Genomic DNA, 20828 nt, shown 5'->3' on the forward strand with positions numbered 1-20828 from the left:
TAAAAGAGCATATTTTAAATCAACAGTCAAATCTGACAAAATTGGTATCATACATTCTGCTTCTTTAACTCGTTTTACGCAAAAAAAAAAAAAATAAATAAAAAAAAACGTGAAAAAAGCTATGTATATCTTATGCGCATGCGCTTTCTCGAGTTGCTTGTCAAAAGATGTCTGTATCTAAAAAGTGATTGGCTCTTTTACCTGTACCTGTAAGGCGGGACTTTCCTTTCTTTTTCCACCCGTTGACTGTTGGACGCGAGCTCCTTGGTTGGACGTTCCAATTTCTTCCATTCATTTTAATAGAAGAGGCCCGTCTCTACTAAATAATCTCTGATGGAACGCACCCTTATTTTGTAAAAATTAGCCCTCTAGTAACGCGAGATGTGCAGTCGTAATCTCGTTAGCTGTGATAGCCTGTGTGTCTGCGTGCGTGCGTGCGTGTGAGTGTGGTCACTGTGCTGTGGTGAGTCAGACCGCAGTGCGCGCAGCGGAGGCCGGTGGCAGCGCTCTAGCCTGCTCATCTCGAACGCAAATAAGGTACCGTTACACATCTTTAATGAAGCCAAGGCATTATTACTGCTACTTTAAACCACCTCGCTCCAAATTGGACGATTATATAATTAATTATAAGAATTTTTAATAGATGTTTGCGGTGTGTATTGCAAGTAGAGTGAAACAAAAGCAACTGGTGTTTGTTATAAAAGCAGCTGATGCTAAATAAAGAGCATTTCATAACCTCAAAATCCAAACAACTCGCTATAAAAACATTTTCAAAAACATTTTGAGCTTAGGACAGGGACATATAGAGTGTTTTGTAATGTATCTGTGCTGCTAACACATGGACTTGTTTACCATCTGCCGCTGCTATTAGAAAATTAATGCTAGCATATATGCAATGTAATATTTAGCAATGTTTAATTGAAATGCATTGCTATGCTGTCTCTTCGACTATGCCGTTTATGAGGAATTTAAGTATTTAATACTACTTCCAGCTGTCTATTGTTGTCTCAAACTTACTACATCTCATACTATCATTTGTGTCTATTTATGGGAGAATCATCCATGTTTCAGTGGTTATTAAGAGTGTTGACATGATCAGGGTAGTAAAGAGGCCTCTTCAGCCTTTGACCTGAATCTGTCTACTTGACGGCTGCATTGCATTTATTTTTAAAAGCGTAAATAACGCAATTTGTTCTGGACTTTGTCTTTTAATCTTAACAAATATTAAATAGCAAGTGATCTGGTGAGTAGAAAGCAATATATGATCAATACAGCTGATCTAGTTTTAAAGCTGTGTATTAGGCAACATTGAACTTTGACATACAAACAGCTGTCTAAACTGTTTACCTTCATGGATGAGCCAAACATTGCATGATATGTTAGCTGGCGAATGGTAAAATTTCAAGACATTGTATTACAATGAATCACACTTTGCAAATGTGCGAACATGCTTTTGTTTGCATGGACAATACTTCATGCAAACATCACATTAGAAGTAGCTTCTGTTGATTGACCAATGGTGATAGTCTCAAAGTGACCAGATATTGTTATATTGTATAAGGCTGTCAATAAATACTGTATTATTTTTTCACATGATTCATTTAAATGAATTCATGTATCGAGACAAGCATTTTAACCCTGTTGACATTTTGGACCGCTGATTTATTTTGTTTCCCAATAGGAAAGCAAGATGAACGTTGGTGTGGCACACAGCGAAGTGAACCCAAACACCCGCGTGATGAACAGTCGAGGGATATGGCTGACATATGCGCTCGGAGTGGGAATGCTTCACGTTGTACTGTTGAGCATTCCTTTCTTCAGTGTTCCTGTTGTGTGGACCCTCACAAATGTTATTCACAATTTTGTAAGTGTTCTCTGTGAAATAATCCTTTGTTGCAGCCCACCTCGTTTCCCGAAGTTCTCTAAGGGTTGTAATGTTTCTCAGCTGTGCCCAGAGGCCAATTGGTGTCTCAACAATTGATGCTTCCTTAGTAGTTTGTGTGGCATTGTTCACTTGAACAAAGAATCAAGGTCAACAACAGCATGACATCACTAACCCAAGTTAAAACTCTTTGGCACACAATGATGCATGAGTGCCTGTACCTAAATGATAAGAGAAGCTACTCAGAGTGACTGTTATGATGCTGTAATGATTGTGTTGTTCTGACATACAAGACAAATTTAGTAAGTGAAGTCTTCTTCTAGAGCAGCATAGGGATAGGCACAAGTACCCATGTACTTATTAAGTGGCTTTTTGTCAACATCAAAATATTTTAGACTGATAGAGGTCAAAAAGTACTGGTACTTCGGTACCAAGCCCATACTAAAATAAAAAAATATCACGAAAGTAGTGTTTCCAAAAACACAGAAACTGAAAAAACAAAACAAACTAAAAAAAAAAGCCCAATTCAACCTGCAAGAGATATCATGGTTTTATTAATTCATTTGATTAGATACCATTTAATGTGTATAGGGTGCATCCATTCTGAAGGGCTCATCTCTAATCCCTTCAGAGGGTTTGCCCTCCAGACTGAGATCTTTGGAGGGTTGAAGGTTATAGGGCTCAAAAATATCAATCATTCGGAATGCACTTCAGCATCATCTATCCAAGCCAATTAAGCCATTGCCATCCAACAAAGGCTGACACTAATGGCCATCACTTGCACCTAATCACAAAAGTTTATTTAGGATTTTGCCTTAGTATTACCTATTTTCAGGATGCAGACTGAAACTAAATGCTTAAAAACTTTTAGACTTTATGAAGAAATTTAAGCTTCATGTTTAAATATTTTGGTTTATAAAAATATGAGCCAAAAAAATAAAAATACCAAAATACAAATATACAGTATAAATTAAATTATGAAATAAAAAGGCACTGTGTATATTTCTTTTATTTCAACTCCTTTATTAGATTAACAGAGCAACCGAATTTACAGGAAAATACCACATGCAAAAGTTAGTTTCAAACAGACAGGAGTTTACATTTTTTTTAAAGTTCATTGTAATAATTAAAAGCATTTATAAACCACAGATTTTGTTTATAGAACCAGAGTGTGTTTACAGATCCACCTGGTTTAATTTGCAACAACCCTGTAGATTTATGACATGTTCCGGTTCCTGTCTGCTTTGCAGTGAAGTGTTCATCAGTGGAACTTTTCGGAAACGGCCCTTTTGAATTGCCTTTCAAAGCAGCTATTTATGAGCCATTCGGTCTGGAATGACCTTCAACATGGCAGCCACGATCATTCCTCCTTCAAAGTGCCCTTCGGAGGTAGATTTATCCCATTTGGAATGCAGGGTTAGTTAAACTTCAAAACATGGAATTTGAGGGGGAACACAGGATTTAGGGAATAGTATAGTACTACTAGTATTTTTTTTTTAAAGCAATGTTTACTTAATTGAGATACAATTGAAAGAAATTTTGGTATCATGCCTAATAACAACTATACGCAAATATACCAAAATTCATAATTGAACAGAATAAGGGTTAAGGGGTTAGTCTTTATGGTTCAGTATGGAATCAGGGTTAAACTTAGGAAAAATCTTAATCAAAATTTATTTTTTTTCGATGCAAGTTTAAGTCATACATTTTTTGCTTTTTGGACAAGCCAACTCATACAATACCTTACTATTTCAGCATCTCATATTAATGACTTGTCACGTGACTGGGTTGGGGGAAAAAAAACAGTGAACTGCTATGCAACAGCCTGATACATGTCTATATAGACAGCAATTTAAAAAAAATTAAACAGAGCAAACAATATATTTATCTTTTTACCAAGTTTCCCCTTTCCCTACCTTTACAGGAAAGATTGACCAGGCTTAATACTAATATAAAGAGGTCACAAATGTTATAAACCTTTGAGAATGTTATGTGTATGGCATTTGGATAATCTTTCTGTCTTTCCACAGGGTATGTATGTGTTTATGCATGCGGTGAAAGGCACACCATTTGAAACTCCAGACCAGGGCAAGGCAAGACTTCTCACACACTGGGAACAGCTGGACTATGGCGTGCAGTTCACATCATCTAGAAAATTCTTTACAATCTCCCCAATTATTTTGTAAGTATTTTGTTGTAATAACTACCCTTGCTTGAGCCTTGTTTTATATGGCATTTTATAAAATAGATGTGACACAGACATCCCATTGAATAGCCTTATTCAAAAGCATTGTAAAAGGCAGATAAACAAACACCTGTAACCACAAAGACAAATTAACTATATTACTTGGTAGACTAATTGTGAAGAAAAAAAAGGTTTTGGAACACTGTTGTCTTTTATCATCTCGCTGTTTCATAAATGCAAGAAGCCATTTAAGGCTGTGCATTACAGTAGTTTTACTGTAGGTAAGTGCCACAAATCCCTTGGTACAATCACTGTAACACATGGCCTCGAGTGCCTTATTGTCTTAATAAAAGATCACAAGTTTTGAAATGTAACGTGTTCTTATTTTCTTTGCAGATATTTTCTCGCCAGCTTTTACACAAAATACGACACAGCTCATTTTGTGATAAACACAGCTTCCCTTTTGAGTGTTCTCATACCAAAACTGCCACAACTCCATGGGGTCAGGATCTTTGGAATAAACAAGTATTAAACCCTAATGTTCAGAGGGCACAGACCAACTCTCAGTTGAGCTGTTGCCTGAAATGGAAAAAGAAGCTATCCCTTTGTACTGCAGTCTTGTACTTAAGTTTGTACAGTCTGTGTGTCCTTTTGTTTGATATATCTTGAGAAACTATTGTAGGGAAATATTAGGAAGACAATTCCGTAAGCATTAATAACTTAAGATATTTAATGTGTTTTCAGTTAGTTGTTTTCTGTTCCTCATGGATCTGGGCTGGCCCAGGTTTCATGGTTAATTTTGTTTAATTTGTTTTTGTTCGTTCAAATGTGCTCACACCACTGATACACTAAGATAATGCTTTTAGCGTAATTTCCACATTTCTGAATGCATTCTTTAACAATGCCATGAAATTACAATTGTGTTTTTAAAATCATTTAAAAGCCATGAAACAATTCTGATGTTTCTGTGCATGCATGATGTTCATTGTTTTATAGACAAATAAAAAATCTAAAATCGCATGATTTCCTGAACATTTTGTTAAATCACTATAATGTGATTGAGTTTTAGGCTGTTTGGTTAAAGGGGTCATGACATATAACATTATCCTTTGACATAAGAGTTTGTTGTACTATAAAAAAAAAGACTATGTTTCAATACTCAAAACATCCTCCTCCTTGCAAAAAGAGAATTTGCTGAAACCAAGCTGCCAAAACAACTAGTTCTCTACTTCCTCCACATTTTGGTAGACACCGTGGTAGACATTCGCATCTGACACCCTCCACACCACCACATTAACGCTTACTTGACCTTCCGTAGCTCCACCCAGTAGTGGTGAGCCGTGAGAGAGCAAGCCTGAATTTCCCAAAAGCATCGCAAAATTAAGTTGATTGTAGAGACCATAGACAAAGGCTTGCGATGCTTTTGGGAAACGCAGCCCAGGTCAGTCAAAAGCAGAGAGCCAGTTATAACAGTGGGCATTTAATATTTAGTCTTAAACAAGAAGCAGTGCCAAAACAGTTTCAGAGGGTGAGATTGAGGGTGGGAAATAATCATCTTTTACTAATATAAAAAAAAAGTTTTGCAAAAAACTATGCATAGTATAGGTGAACTTCAAGGGACACATTAAAAAAATGTCATGACCCCTTTAATGTGTTGCAGATGATAGTGACAATGCATAAACAAAACTTTAATGCTTAGTCTGATAAGTACTTGCATATTCATTTAAGACAACATGAAATTGAATTTGGCTTATTTACTTTCTTAATGAAGCTACCTGGTCTTATTTGTTTATTTTTGTCTTAATAAATTGCTCCATCTACAAAACAACTTACCTTTTCATTTGACATCACCTCTTATTTATCAATCCCTCCCTTCTAACTACTTGAAAACATTCTGGTATATGTCTACTTTTTAAAATCCAATCTGTTACATTTAAAATAAAGTCTGCCACATTTGTATTATTGAATATCCTGTTTCACATGGAAATATGTAACATGAAGTAGCGTGGGTTGCAAATACCATTTCATGTTGACTCAATTACGTAATGGTGAGAGTCTGTATAATTACCTTGGCACATTGTCATGGTATTATTGAAGCTGAAAAACGAACATAGCCTAATTAAAATATTTGTATCCTTTCACTGTCTTCTGACAATTGCTGCAAAGGCTGAATTGTCCCAATTGTTTTTATTTTCACTTTTATTTTGAGAGGTATGAACATAGTATGCTGTGTTGTATGACATGATGCAAACAAATAAAGAAAAAAACAGTATTACAACAAACCTTGTTCACTAGCATCACACATTGTTTAAATAAAATACATGTAATTCCTAAACCATTTGACTATAATTTGAATTTCAGTTAATGAAGTTCAATGATTTTTCAATTACTTTTTCAGTAGTTCTTTTTATCTTTCATAGAGATTGCACTCACAAAGAGCAACTGATTTCTTTGATTTAAATTATTATTTTTTTAAACTATATTCAATAAATAATTATATAGGTTTCCATGACTTATCCAGGCCAATTTTAAAAATGCCCACATTTATGACATAAGTGTTATCTAATGTGTTATCTAATATTAACTTGTTTGCATTATTTGGAGGTCTGAAAACACTGCATCTGCAAATAAATGCTATAAATGACAATATTTTTATTTGGGAGAAATGTTGCCAGTAAATAGAATAAAACAAAAATTTTCATTTTGTTCAAACATATCTATAAACAGTAAATCCAGAGAAACTGATAATATTTTCTTAATTTTTTCCAGAGCTGTGTATATGTGTGTGTGTGTATATATATATATATATATATATATATAGTGCCTTGCAAATGTATTCAGACGCCTGACCAATTATCTCATACTACTGAATTACAAATGGTACAAAGAAATTTAATTATGTTTGATATTTTATTTTAAAACACTGGAACTCAAAATTAATTATTGTTAGAGATAAAGTAATAATAATGCATAGATTAGGGAAAGGGTACAAAATAATATCTAAATGTTTGGATATTCCAGTGAGCACAGTTGGATCAATAATCAGGAAGTGGAAGCTGCACCACATCAGCCAGGCACTGCCAAGAAAAGGCCATCCCTAAAAACTCAGCACTCTAACAAAAAGGAGACTGGTGAGAGAGGCCAACAATCACTTTGAAGGAGCTACAGAGTTCAGTGGCTGAGAGTTGAGTAATGGTGCACCAGACAACCATATCAAGAGCGCTGTATAACAATGGCCTGTATGGGAGGGTGGCAAAAAAGAAGCCATTACTCAAAAAGTACCATCTGGAAGCACATCAAGAACTTGCCAGAAAGCATGTGAGTGACTCAGCTGCGATGTGAGAGAAGGTTTTGTGGTCAGATGAGACCAAGATAGAGCTTTTTGGCCAAAATTCAAAGCACTATGTGTGGCACAAACCTAACACTTCCTATGCCTCAAGACACACCATCCCTACAGTGAAGTATGGTGGTGGCAGCATCATGTTGTGGAGATGCTTATCAGCAGGGACTGGGCATCTTATTAGAATTGAAGGAAGAATGGATGGAGCAAAATATAGGGAAATACAGCAAGAGAACCTGCTTCAGTCCGCTAAAAAAACTGAAGCTTGGGAGGAAATTCACCTTTCAGCAGGACAGTGATCCCAAGCACAAGGCCAAAGCAACATTGGAGTGGCTCAAGAACAAAAAAATAAAATGTCCTACAGTGGCCCAGTCAAAGTCCTGATCTCAATCCTATTGAGAATCTGTGGCACTATTTGAAAATTGCAGTCCACAAGGGTCACCCAACAAACCTAGAGCAAATCTGCCAAGAAAAAAATGGGCCAAAATCTCTTCGCCACCGTGTGCAAAGCTGGTACATATGTACCCCAAAATACTTTAATTGCAGTTATTAAAAGCCGTTATTGCAGCAAATCTGGCTCCACCAAATATGAATGGGTGGAGGATGAATACTTTTTTTTTAATACAAATATTTCCCAACAAAAATACAATGTCACCTTGCAATAACTGATTTTGAGTCTCAAGTGTTTTAAAATAAAATATCAATTATAATGAAATTTCAGTGTACCATTTGTAAATGAGAATTGGTCAGGGGTCTGAATACTTTTGCAAGACACTCTGTGTGTGTGTGTGTGTATATATATATATATATATATATATATATATATATATATACACACATACATATGACAGAATTTATTGTATTTAAAACAATTAAAATGTCTTTAATAATCACATCCCTTAAGAACAAATTATAAAATCATTTTTGTGTAAAGCCTCACATGTGTTCAGCATCACCCCTTTAAACACTTCAAAGTGGTGATTTAAATCTTTCTGGCAATGAATTTTATACTTGCTTCCCAAGGCACCATCTGCAGAGGGTGCCCCATAGAACACTCTGTTTATTCTTGAGTGGACCAATGCCATTGCACACATCACACAAGGCTCTCTAGTGACGTAAAGATCATATCCGGTGCAGATGTACGGCTGTCCAGATTCAGTTGCACTGCTTGAAGTCTCTGGGCTGCTATAGTGACAGGCTGGATATTTCTCATAATTGTAGGCGCCTCCACTTTGTCCACAGGCCACAAGGTCAATACATACCATGACAGCGTGATGAAGTGGATGAGAGATGTTCTTACAGTCATGACCCACAGCAATGATCTGCTCAGATTCCGGGTCAACAATCACAGCACCCACAGCATCCATACCTCTCTCCCGCCCGTATTTTGCAGCCTTGATAGCCGCCATCATATACTCTTGCATTTTAGCTTTCTGATCAGCAGTGAACAACTGCCCTCTCAAAGCAGATGTCACTTGTTTGTCCTCGTGAAATGATGTAGGCCAATGTTTACTAGCTTTTTCAAACTGTGCCCTGGTCAGTGGTGGACTGGCTGGGATTTCAACCAGAAAAAGCTCTCCCAAACCTCTAGAGTCAAAGGAATGTGTGCAAAGCAGATCAGCAAGTGTAATTTCTTTTCTTGCATCCATCTTTTGCACATCTTTGACCAAGCACACAATGATTTCCAAAGGATGGGGTCTGCTTTTGTCTTTGCAAGCCCTGACTCTTTTTATGTGCTGGAGACCAGGTAAGGGGTGGCTCAGAGAAAGCTCTTTGATAAGGCTGAGATGTTTCTCTTTTCTCAATGATTGGAGCTGCAAAGGCCGGCAACAGTTCAGTGTCCCGTGACTGCTCATCAGAGAGGACAGGGAGAACATCCCAAGACTCTGTGTCATATATATCCATTGCTTTCCTTCGCTTGGCCACTGGCTCCATCTTAATCTACTCAATCAATCAATTGTCAGGGCTTTCTTGGAGTCACCTGTGAAAGCAAGACATGACGGTACACAAGTTATACAATAGCTTGGGAGGAAATTCACCTTTCAGCAGGACAGTGATCCCAAGCACAAGGCCAAAGCAACATTGGAGTGGCTCAAGAACAAAAAAATAAAATGTCCTACAGTGGCCCAGTCAAAGTCCTGATCTCAATCCTATTGAGAATCTGTGGCACTATTTGAAAATTGCAGTCCACAAGGGTCACCCAACAAACCTAGAGCAAATCTGCCAAGAAAAAAATGGGCCAAAATCTCTTCGCCACCGTGTGCAAAGCTGGTACATATGTACCCCAAAATACTTTAATTGCAGTTATTAAAAGCCGTTATTGCAGCAAATCTGGCTCCACCAAATATGAATGGGTGGAGGATGAATACTTTTTTTTTAATACAAATATTTCCCAACAAAAATACAATGTCACCTTGCAATAACTGATTTTGAGTCTCAAGTGTTTTAAAATAAAATATCAATTATAATGAAATTTCAGTGTACCATTTGTAAATGAGAATTGGTCAGGGGTCTGAATACATTTGCAAGACACTCTGTGTGTGTGTGTGTGATATATATATATATATATATATATATATATATATATATATATATATATATATATACACACATACATATGACAGAATTTATTGTATTTAAAACAATTAAAATGTCTTTAATAATCACATCCCTTAAGAACAAATTATAAAATCATTTTTGTGTAAAGCCTCACATGTGTTCAGCATCACCCCTTTAAACACTTCAAAGTGGTGATTTAAATCTTTCTGGCAATGAATTTTATACTTGCTTCCCAAGGCACCATCTGCAGAGGGTGCCCCATAGAACACTCTGTTTATTCTTGAGTGGACCAATGCCATTGCACACATCACACAAGGCTCTCTAGTGACGTAAAGATCATATCCGGTGCAGATGTACGGCTGTCCAGATTCAGTTGCACTGCTTGAAGTCTCTGGGCTGCTATAGTGACAGGCTGGATATTTCTCATAATTGTAGGCGCCTCCACTTTGTCCACAGGCCACAAGGTCAATACATACCATGACAGCGTGATGAAGTGGATGAGAGATGTTCTTACAGTCATGACCCACAGCAATGATCTGCTCAGATTCGGGTCAACAATCACAGCACCCACAGCATCCATACCTCTCTCCCGCCCGTATTTTGCAGCCTTGATAGCCGCCATCATATACTCTTGCATTTTAGCTTTCTGATCAGCAGTGAACAACTGCCCTCTCAAAGCAGATGTCACTTGTTTGTCCTCGTGAAATGATGTAGGCCAATGTTTACTAGCTTTTTCAAACTGTGCCCTGGTCAGTGGTGGACTGGCTGGGATTTCAACCAGAAAAAGCTCTCCCAAACCTCTAGAGTCAAAGGAATGTGTGCAAAGCAGATCAGCAAGTGTAATTTCTTTTCTTGCATCCATCTTTTGCACATCTTTGACCAAGCACACAATGATTTCCAAAGGATGGGGTCTGCTTTTGTCTTTGCAAGCCCTGACTCTTTTTATGTGCTGGAGACCAGGTAAGGGGTGGCTCAGAGAAAGCTCTTTGATAAGGCGAGATGTTTCTCTTTTCTCAATGATTGGAGCTGCAAAGGCCGGCAACAGTTCAGTGTCCCGTGACTGCTCATCAGAGAGGACAGGGAGAACATCCCAAGACTCTGTGTCATATATATCCATTGCTTTCCTTCGCTTGGCCACTGGCTCCATCTTAATCTACTCAATCAATCAATTGTCAGGGCTTTCTTGGAGTCACCTGTGAAAGCAAGACATGACGGTACACAAGTTATACAATTAATACAGAACTGACATCATAAGAAACAGACTTGTAAAAAAAAAAATCTTTAAGCAAGTCATCAGGATGAGCTGATCTGAAATTTCTGATACAGGTTATATATTATACATGCAGTTTACATGACCACACATTTTAACTGAATGACTACATAGCATGTGCACTTAAAACAAATCCACCCAAGTCTATTTATAAACATTGTGAGAAATATTATCTTAAATATACCTAAAATCATGTTACATTTAAAAAAGCCTAAGGGCATGTATATGTCAGCTACCCAAACACACATGGTATACAATTACCTTATTTGGAGGAATTTATGTACTCCCAATATCAAATGCTAGTTGGAAATGGTCAAAGAAACGATTGTCGGGCAGCAAAAGTATTATTATTTCTCCACGTGAGTCTCCATCCCTACTGTATTATTAGTCCGCTGGAAACAAGCACTCGAAATGGTTCCTTTTATTTTCTACTTATTAGTCTTTCATCTCTGAGGCATTTTTAGCATAATTATTGAAATATATTATGAATATATATTATATGAATCAAATGTATTTCTTACTCTATTTCCAGTTAAATGTTTTTGCGTTTAAAAGGAGTTTAAGGGAACCCAACAACGCTTGTTTTCGTAGGAACTATTTATATGTAGCACCTCGTTTCATGCAGGATGAAACTCAAGTTGATCTATGTTTCTGATTTACTTGAAATGATTGAATCTGACGCTTTGTTGCTATTTAGAAACTGAATTGTCAGTGTTACATCCAGCATGTTTTTATGTGCTGTAACCGGACCTGTTCGCTGCTGGATGAAACACTGCACGTTAAGATCATTTGGTGCAGGACGCCCTAGATTAGTTTTGGGGATTGAGACGAGCTGCGATGAGACCGGGGCGGCAGTGCTGGACGAGGCTGGAGTGATTTTGGGGGAGTCTTTGCATTCTCAAAAACAGACCCACCTTGAGTAAGTATGCAGTCACGAGCTAGCTCCATAAATATACATAATCGGAGAAGTCATAGACTTTCACATTTCAAATGTATTCAGGAGATTATATTGTATATTAGTATATATATTGATATGTGGACTTAATATATGCATTACTCTTTATAAATGTATGTGTATATTACTTTTGGGATTCAAAGTTCTGAAACTATCCATGAACGTGCCTCTATTTTGCTCGGGGAAAAAAAACAAGAAAACCGCTTAACCCAAAACCACCATAGGCTGGCCGGCTGGTGGTTTTAGCTGATTTCCCAGCCTTTGGCTGGTTTTTAGAATGCTAATCTGGGTGACCATCTAAAACCAGTTTATATCAGCCAGCCATCTTACTAACATATAAAAATTGACAATGTCTACATTTAGAATGCACCCCTTTTGCTTTAATAATCGCATAACCTCCCTTTTGATTTGAGAATATTCTAAAAGGATAATCTAACTTTTTTCAATGAAAGCCAGATTCATGAAACATTCAAACTTGCTCTTTGCTTTTCTTGCTTTTTGACCTTAAAGGAATATTCTGTGTTCAATACAAGTTAAGCTAAATTGACAGCCTTGGTGGCACAATGTCGATTACCACAAACATTAATTTCAAGACTCACCACTCTTTTTGTTTTACAAAAAGCAAAAAAATAAGCATTTTATAATTTTATAAAAGCACTTACATTATTTCTTCTGTTAAAACTTGTATTATTTGAGCTGTAAAGTTGTTTTAAATTATTATTTTTTTTTTTACAGGCATTTAGGCTTTGTAGACATAACTTCATCATAGCAACAAAGTTGCACAATTGGCTATAACTTTATAAAGAATAGGTTAGTTGGTGATTTTATCACGCTAAAACCATGTTTGCCTGCACATTGTTTATGTCTTGTGGAAATACGTTTGAAAAAGTGAGTATTTTAACGTTCAAAAATTGTGCCCCATTCACTTTCCATTGTAAATTCACTGTAATACAGATATTTTTTAATTTAGACATTTTTGTAATCCCTTTTTCTCCCCAATTCCCACTACTTAGTAGGTCCTGGCGGTGCCACGGTTACTCACCTCAATCCGGGTGGTGGAGGACAAGTCTCAGTTGCCTCCGCTTATGAGACTGTCAGTCTGCGCTTCTTATCACATGGCTCGTTGTGCATGACAACGCAGAGACTCCCAGCATGTGGAGAATTATACTACGCTCCGCGATCCACGTACAAATGACCATGTGCCCCATTGAGAGCGAGAACCACTAATTGTTACCACAAGGAGGTTACCCCATGTGACTCTACCCTCCCTAGGAACTGGGCCAATTTGGTTGCTTAGGAGACCTGGCTGGAGTCACTCAGCACACTCTGGATTCAAACTCACGACTCCAGGGGTGGTAGAGATTCTTGCTTTTTTAAAGAAAAGGAGGGCGAGTCAAAACTAATGTGGTAATCAATAGTATGCCACAAATGCTGTCGATTGAGCTTAACTTGTATTGAACCTGGAATATCCCTTTAAGAGGATTTTCGTGATTCCAGCCTACTTTTTGTGGAAAGGCGTTAACATGGTCAATGTTACACATTTCCTTAACTTTGATTGGTGATCTAGAAGTGTTTGAATCTTAAACATTTCTTCTTTGTTTTTTCATAACTTTTATTTGTAATTTGTAAAAATCCTAAAACTTTCAAGGTTTAAATGAAATCTCAGATTTTTAGAGCCAGTTTTATGTAAAATTGAACCTAAAACAGGAACTTAAAATGCAATGTTTTTAATTGTGGTTCGTTTGGAGCAGAAACAGAATTTTTTTTGTTCTAGTCTCAGAACTCCTTTCCAGTTGGTAACCAGTTAGAACAAAATTAAAGAATGGTAAATAATGTTCTTTTTTTTTTTTTTTAAATGACAGTACTCTCTGTTAATGATATACCAGTTGCATTGTTTCCAGATCTCTCTCAGAATAAGGGACCTGGTCTGGAAAAACAAGCTCAAAATAAGTGAATTTTTTCCCATGTGGGGGAATTATCAGCATAAAACTCAGTATGCAGTAGCCTATAAAAAATAAATGTCTTTTCAATAGATGTACTGTATGCTTAATATTAGATATATCCCCAAACATATTTATCTGGCCATCAAAAATCAATTAATTGCAAAAAATCTCTCTCCTGCATGTCTGCATACACTACTCGAGGAATTTGGACTAAATGTTATCTTATACTGGCCGAATAATTTTCTTTTAAAAGTTTAATAATTATTTTATTATAATTATTTGTTTTAATTACAGATCTGCTTTGTGGTCAGAACCCAGCAACTCAAATCTGTATTAATGCATCATATCAAACAATAATTCGTAACGTGGAAACAACTGAGAAATGTACCTTTTACATTTGTACCTAAATATCCAATTTATTTGTAAATGTAAAACTTCTGTATTGTTATACATTTGATTTGTTGTCCTGCAGTGCTGGTGGCATTATTCCAACAGTGGCCCAACGCTTACACAGAGAAAACATCTCCAGAGTTGTCCAGGAGGCCTTAGACAGAAGTGGCATTGAACCCAGTGAACTCACAGCTGTGGCCACAACAGTAAAGCCTGGTCTCGCCCTTAGCCTGGGGATCGGCTTGGATTTCAGTCTGAAGTTTGTAAGGCTCCATGAAAAGCCTTTTATCCCTATACACCATATGGAGGCACATGCCCTTACTGTACGAATGTTGCACCCTGTAGATTTTCCATTTCTCGTGCTCCTTGTCTCTGGAGGTCATTCTCTTCTTGCAATGGCTAAAGGAATCGATGAGTTTTTTCTTTTGGGGCAAACACTGGATGAAGCAGCGGGGGACACTTTAGATAAGGTAAGAAAATGTCATATAAGATTATAATGTTTTTAAAAACCTCATCAAATAGCATGATGTGTGCAGTTTATCTTTCTGTGTTGATGTACAGTATTTCCTATTGAAATCCTTCTTTTTCTATCTATTTATTAGCCAATAGCCTTTAGTTTACATCACAGCTGAGAAACATGATTTGCTACTTGCTATTTCTAGTCAGAAAAAACACAAGTGAATTGTGTCAACTTTTAGGAGTAGACTAGCATATAGACGACCTCAAAACAAACAGACATGAGTAGAAGCCACAGAACTCTCATTATGTGTTCATCTGTGCTTTAAATTATAGATTGCTAGAAGGCTTTCTCTTAAGAATCACCCAGAGTGTTCTACTTTGAGTGGTGGACAAGCCATAGAGATTCTAGCAAAAGATGGGGACCAACTCGCTTTCCATTTCAAGTCACCAATGGGGCAGCTCTTCGACTGCAATTTCTCTTTTGCTGGTTTGCGCAACCAGGTGACAATAGCAATACAAAAAAAGGAGAAAGAAGAGGGTACTGTATTTTTTTATACTGTAAAAGAAATGGGCTTTGTTCCAAAACCTAACGATGCAGCATCTTAGCTGAAATGGAACTTCATAAGTGGAACACTCTACATAGGCTGCAACTGTGAGTCATACAAATAGCGCTACTCATGTGAAGTGCACGGAAGACACCTGGGTTCCTGAAGTATTTTTCCCATTCATAAAATCCTTCATAAAAGAGCTTTAAACATTGAACCAAACCAACCTGCTCTGAGGTAAATTACAACATTACAAATTGTATTTGAAAATCGACAAAAAGACAAAAACTGTGTACTTTACGTCTTTCACGAGGGCATGAAGCACTGTTAAGGACATAATCAAATTAAAAACAATGGAAAATATTAATCTGAAACAAAATATTGCGATATTTGCAAATATATTCATAATGTGTCATAGGCAACCTGGTCTCATAGTGAAATGTGACTCTATATACATTTTTGCAAAACTTGTTATACGTGTATCCTGGTACAATTCCCTGCAGTTTCCAGGTGAAATGAACACTAGAGGTACTACAAAAATTGTGTTTTATTCACTTTCACTCAGATCATGACTTTAGTGGCTGATTTTGACTTTATAAATACTTATTTTTCTCTCTATTACTCACCCTGCTATTTTATGATATCGACACACTTTTACTCTTAATGCATCTTTTGAAAAACGATACATTTTAATGCTTTTATTACTGACCCACCTACATGTATACACACTTATTCAATCATGATTAGCTTGCACAGTAGCTCACTTTATAGGGTGTAGGATTACAAGTCGGAACACGGTAGTTCAATCCAGTCATGGACTCAAGCATTACAGAGTCATATAAGCGGCACAATAGGAAGTTGTTGGTTCAGAACATTTTATTTTTCATATTGCTTCTGTATTTTAAAACTCTAATGGTTAGGTTAAGGCATTGATTTGGTAAGGATCTCTTTTTTTAAACATCTCATTTATATTATAAAACACTATTGGTTAGGTTCAGTAAAGGTTTTACATTAGGGAGGTATATTTTAACAACATCCATCTACAATTTACCTTAAACCCCTCATCTGAATAGGATCCCATTTTACTCACTTTTGGCGCCCCTAGCTGAACATTTCACTAGAAACCTGCAGCCAAATGTGTTATACAGCACATCAATTTTGAATTTCCAAAATGTTGTCATGTTCAGGTAAATTTCATAAGATCAGGCTAGTCATGGGAGTGTGTGGTGGCTGCAGACTTTTTTTGGCATGCGTTGGTGGCTGTGATTTTCTGATTCGATCGTTTCTCTTTAGGATCATGGGTAGTGTAGTTCTTCACCAGGAATTAGGAATGCAATTTCTAAATTATGTACAGTCAGCCGTTTGTTATCGGAAAATAAACACAGACAGGGTAATCAGGACCCCAACATGAAATCCACCACCGGTTTGCTTCAGAGTTCTGTTGGTGTTTATTTGGAAAATGTGGCCATCTGACTGGTTATTATGCATCTTATTACAAGACTTTTTGCCAAATAAATAAATAAATGCACATGAAACATTTATTTGATTTGAAATAATTTTATTAGCTTTCTTGTAGAGATCGCACATTGATCCGAGAAGCAGGACAGATCGTAATACCCGGATGAGTGGTCTGATACAGGGATGTGCGGTTGTTACTGAGAAATATCAGACCGCTAGATGGCGCCATTGACCAATCAGAATCGAGTACTCCAGAGAGCCATATATAAACGTCGATTAACAACCTCTGAGCTCAAGTCTGTCTTTAAAGGTCATACGTTTTTGTTATTAATTTCGCAAATTAATTAGCCTATGGAAAAAATAAATGGGATTTTTTACTTCCAGAACCAAACTGTTGCACTCGAGTTTGGTATTATTAGCATGTTGCTTGGCTAATGACGCAATACTCTAATAAGCATACAAATACTCTGCACTCTGAAATATTTGGTAAAATAGTGTGTTTTCAATAAAATTTTACTATTTTTACACGAATGTTTCGCTCATTTCATCCGTTATATTGGTTGGAATTTTTTACAAATGCATTATGGGAACGACTGCTCCAGAAATGCTACATGCAAAGTTACTTTTATCTAAAATAAGTTTTGTACTTTTTGTAATACCCCTCGCATCAGGAACGTACCTATGATGCCTTAAATGCTGCCTATATAAGTAGCTCATTAGGTTTTGGAACAAAGCAATAGGTTGTTTTGATTGATTTATTTCCACAAATTTGACACTTGAGATGCAAGAAAAAATATAACATTATTACTAATCCCTATTAGACACATTCAGTATTATATTAACTGTAATACAATGTTATTTTTCTTTAGGCATTGAAACCGGACAGTTATTATCATGTGCTAAAGACATCGCTGCTGCCGCACAATACACTGTGGCATCTCATATAGCTAAACGAACACATCGTGCTATTTTGTTCTGTAAGGCTAAAGGTCTTCTACCACAGCACAATCCATCTCTGGTAAGTTTACAGCACCACATACCTCAGATGTGGCATTTTGCTTGAAAATTATCTTAAGCTTGGCTTAACCATTTCACAGTTTTCAAATTTCAACCAATTAACGTCTGTGGTGTATTGACATTTGGCAAAAATCTCTCCACTGTCTCTCTCGTGCACAATGCTCTCTGTAGGTCGTTTCAGGAGGAGTAGCGAGTAATGAATACATCAGACAGACTCTAAAAATTGTCACAGATGCCACTGGGTTGCAGTTACTTTGTCCTCCGTCAAAGTTTTGCACTGATAATGGAGTCATGATTGCATGGTATGAAAATAACATGTTTTCACTTAAGTGTAATGTGTCAGCATTGTGCATAAACACTGACTCTAGTTACTTGTGGGTTTTAGGAATGGCATAGAGAGACTAAAGCAAGGAAAGGGGATTGTGTCCCATACCCAAGAGGTCCACTATGAACCAAAGTAAGTCAAAAGCCCATTTACTGTTAGTTACCATAATGGATATTTAAATCCTTGAATTAACATTAAATCAAAATGTACTCTTTTTACTTTCATAGAGCACATTTCTGTTTTTACTGTGCACAACTCATCTTTAGAAAGCAAAAAAAAAAGTCTTAGCCCCTGAAATTACTTTCCTTTTCTACTGTCATCACAAATCCCTTATTTTTCAACCTCTCCTCTTCAACCATGTGTTCATTTTTCATATGTACAGTGCATCCGGAAAGTATTCACAGCGTTTAATTTTTCTACATTTTGTTATTCCAAAATGTATTAAATTCATTATTTTACAAAAAATTCTACAAACAATACACAATAATGACAACGTGAAATAAGTTTGTTTGAAATCTTTTCAAATTTATTAAAAATAAAAACGAGAAAGAGAGAGAAAAAAAAAAAAAAACACGTACATAAGTATTCACAGCCTTTGCTCAATACTTTGTAGAAGCACCTTTGGCACCAATTACAGCCTCAAGTCTTTGAGTATGATGCTACAAGCTTGGCACACCTATTTTTGGACAGTTTCTCCCATTCTTCTTTGCAGGACCTCTCAAGCTCAATCAGGTCGGTGCACAGCCATTTTCAGATCTCTCCAGAGATGTTCAATAGGGTTCAAGTCTGGGCTCTGGCTGGGACACTCAAGGACATTCACAGAGTTGTTCTGTAGCCACTCCTTTGTTATCTTGGCTGTGTGTTTAGGGTCGTTGTCCTGTTGGAAGATAAACCTTTGCCCCAGTCTGAGGTCCAGAGTGCTCTGGAGCAGGTTTACATCAAGGATGTCTCTGTACATTGCTGCATTCATCTTTCCCTTGATCCTGACTAGTCTCCCAGTTCCTGCAGCTGAAACACATCCCCACAGCATGATGCTGCCACCACCATGCTTCACTGTAGGAATGATATTGGCCAGGTGATGAGTGGTGCCTGGTTTCCTCCAGACATGATGCTTGCCATTCAGGCCAAAGTGTTCAATCTTTGTTTCATCAGACCAGAGAATTTTGTTTCTCATGGTCTGAGAGTCCTTCAGGTGCCTTTTGGCAAACTCCAGGCGGGCTGTCATGTACCTTTTTCTGAGGAGTGGCTTCCGTCTGGCCACTCTACCATACAGGCCTAATTGGTGGAGCGCTGCAGAGATGGTTGTTCTTCGGGAATTTTCTCCTCCCTCCACAGAGAAACGCTGTAGCTCTGTCTGAATCACCATTGGGATCTTGGTCACCTCCCTGAATAAGGCCCTTCTCCTCTGATCACTCAGTTTGGCCAGGCGGCCAGCTCTAGGAAGAGTCCTGTTGGTTCCAAACTTCTTCCATTTACAGATGATGGAGGCCACTGTGCTCATTGGGACCTTCAATGCTGCAGAAATGTTTCTGTACCCTTCCCCAGATCTGTGCCTCGATACAATCCTGTCTCGGAGGTCTAAAGACAATGGCTTGGTTTGTGCTCTGAAAAATACTGTTAACTGTGGGACCTTATAAAGACAGGTGTGTGCCTTTCCAAATCATGTCCAATCAACTGCATTTACCACAGGTGGACTCCAATCAAGTTGTAGAAACATCTCAAGGATGATCAGTGGAAACAGGATGCACCTGAGCTCAATTTTGAGTGTCATGGCAAAGGCTGTGAATACTTTCATTTTTATTTTTAATACATTTGCAAAGATTTCAAACAAACGTATTTCACTTTGTCATTATTGTGTATTGTTTGTAGAATTTTTTGTAAAATAATGAATTTAATAAATTTTGGAATAAGGCTGTAACATAACAAAATGTGGAAAAAGTGAAGTGCTGTGAATAATTTCCAGATGCACTGTAATGTACCACTCAATTCCAAATGGATAAAATCAAGTCTCACTCAGAAATGTGTCAAATTACAGAAGTAAAAATGGTTGCATACAGTGTTTTTATGTAGACTGTAAAGTTTGGAACTTTTTATGATTAACATATTATACTTATTTTTAGGGCACCGCTTGGATTAGACATCACCACAGATGTTAAAGAGGCTGCAATCAAAATTCCACCTTTAAAACTGAGGATAAATTCCTGATGTAGTGTTATAAAAGGAGAGGGCATTTCCTATGTATTAATAAATTCATATTTATTTTGCATAATAAATGCATACAAATTTAATATTGCATTTATTTTATATGCTCTTCTATTCACTTTTGGCATGTTAGGCCAAATTTACAGAGTCCATGTCCTTTCGGTGTCCTCGGTTATTTCCATTTAAGCTTAGAGATCGTAAGGGAACTTACTCTGGGTTTAGCGGTTCTTTGCCTTGTATGATGTTTCTCTCTCGTTGATTGCTGTCCGACTATGTCTAGCATTGCTTTAGGTGGTAT

The 20828-nt window shown here is 37.1% G+C and overlaps 4 protein-coding genes across 5 annotated transcripts; 2 read left to right on the top strand and 2 right to left on the bottom strand.

The window, feature by feature from the left end:
- The first annotated feature begins 409 nt into the window (after nt 1-409).
- Nucleotides 410-5076, top strand: ormdl1 (ORMDL sphingolipid biosynthesis regulator 1). The gene is made up of 4 exons (XM_052149101.1): nt 410-537; nt 1682-1864; nt 3913-4064; nt 4464-5076. The coding sequence occupies exons 2-4, from the start codon at nt 1691-1693 to the stop codon at nt 4597-4599; spliced, it is 462 nt and encodes a 153-aa protein (XP_052005061.1). The 5' UTR covers nt 410-537; nt 1682-1690; the 3' UTR covers nt 4600-5076.
- A 1591-nt stretch (nt 5077-6667) lies between these two features.
- LOC127659326 (probable inactive tRNA-specific adenosine deaminase-like protein 3) lies at nt 6668-11608 on the bottom strand. The gene is given in 3 exon segments (XM_052149100.1): nt 6668-9188; nt 9190-9388; nt 11498-11608. Coding segments are annotated over 2 exon segments (1035 nt in total). The 5' UTR covers nt 9343-9388; nt 11498-11608; the 3' UTR covers nt 6668-8306.
- Nucleotides 9988-11608, bottom strand: LOC127659325 (probable inactive tRNA-specific adenosine deaminase-like protein 3). Its single transcript, XM_052149098.1, is given in 3 exon segments — nt 9988-10513; nt 10516-11159; nt 11498-11608. Coding segments are annotated over 2 exon segments (1032 nt in total). The 5' UTR covers nt 11114-11159; nt 11498-11608; the 3' UTR covers nt 9988-10079.
- Nucleotides 11609-11866: 258 nt separating this feature from the next.
- osgepl1 (O-sialoglycoprotein endopeptidase-like 1) lies at nt 11867-20789 on the top strand. 2 transcript variants are annotated; one of them, XM_052148825.1, is made up of 7 exons: nt 11867-12155; nt 14607-14994; nt 15317-15521; nt 17856-18004; nt 18175-18305; nt 18389-18460; nt 20449-20789. In XM_052148825.1, exons 1-7 carry the CDS (start codon nt 11962-11964, stop codon nt 20531-20533), a joined length of 1224 nt encoding a protein of 407 aa, XP_052004785.1. In that variant the 5' UTR covers nt 11867-11961; the 3' UTR covers nt 20534-20789. The 2 variants fall into 2 exon arrangements, with proteins under 2 accessions (XP_052004785.1, XP_052004786.1); XM_052148826.1 differs by lacking the exon at nt 11867-12155 and having other exon boundaries at nt 14669-14787; nt 14870-14994.
- Nucleotides 20790-20828: the final 39 nt, after the last annotated feature.

Source organism: Xyrauchen texanus, chromosome 18, assembly GCF_025860055.1.
Source record: "Xyrauchen texanus isolate HMW12.3.18 chromosome 18, RBS_HiC_50CHRs, whole genome shotgun sequence".
Taxonomy (NCBI): domain Eukaryota; kingdom Metazoa; phylum Chordata; class Actinopteri; order Cypriniformes; family Catostomidae; genus Xyrauchen; species Xyrauchen texanus.

What these genes read in the sequence shown, in the direction of transcription:
- osgepl1 (XM_052148825.1), top strand. Translation starts at nt 11,962, where the DNA reads ATGTTTTTATGTGCTGTAACCGGACCTGTTCGCTGCTGGATGAAACAC. An exon ending in AATGGAGTCATGATTGCATG is followed by an intron (nt 18,306 to 18,388) that starts GTATGAAAATAA and finishes TGTGGGTTTTAG; the next exon opens with GAATGGCATAGAGAGACTAA. An exon ending in GAGGTCCACTATGAACCAAA is followed by an intron (nt 18,461 to 20,448) that starts GTAAGTCAAAAG and finishes ACTTATTTTTAG; the next exon opens with GGCACCGCTTGGATTAGACA.
- ormdl1 (XM_052149101.1), top strand. Translation starts at nt 1,691, where the DNA reads ATGAACGTTGGTGTGGCACACAGCGAAGTGAACCCAAACACCCGCGTG. An exon ending in CAAATGTTATTCACAATTTT is followed by an intron (nt 1,865 to 3,912) that starts GTAAGTGTTCTC and finishes GTCTTTCCACAG; the next exon opens with GGTATGTATGTGTTTATGCA. An exon ending in ACAATCTCCCCAATTATTTT is followed by an intron (nt 4,065 to 4,463) that starts GTAAGTATTTTG and finishes TTTTCTTTGCAG; the next exon opens with ATATTTTCTCGCCAGCTTTT.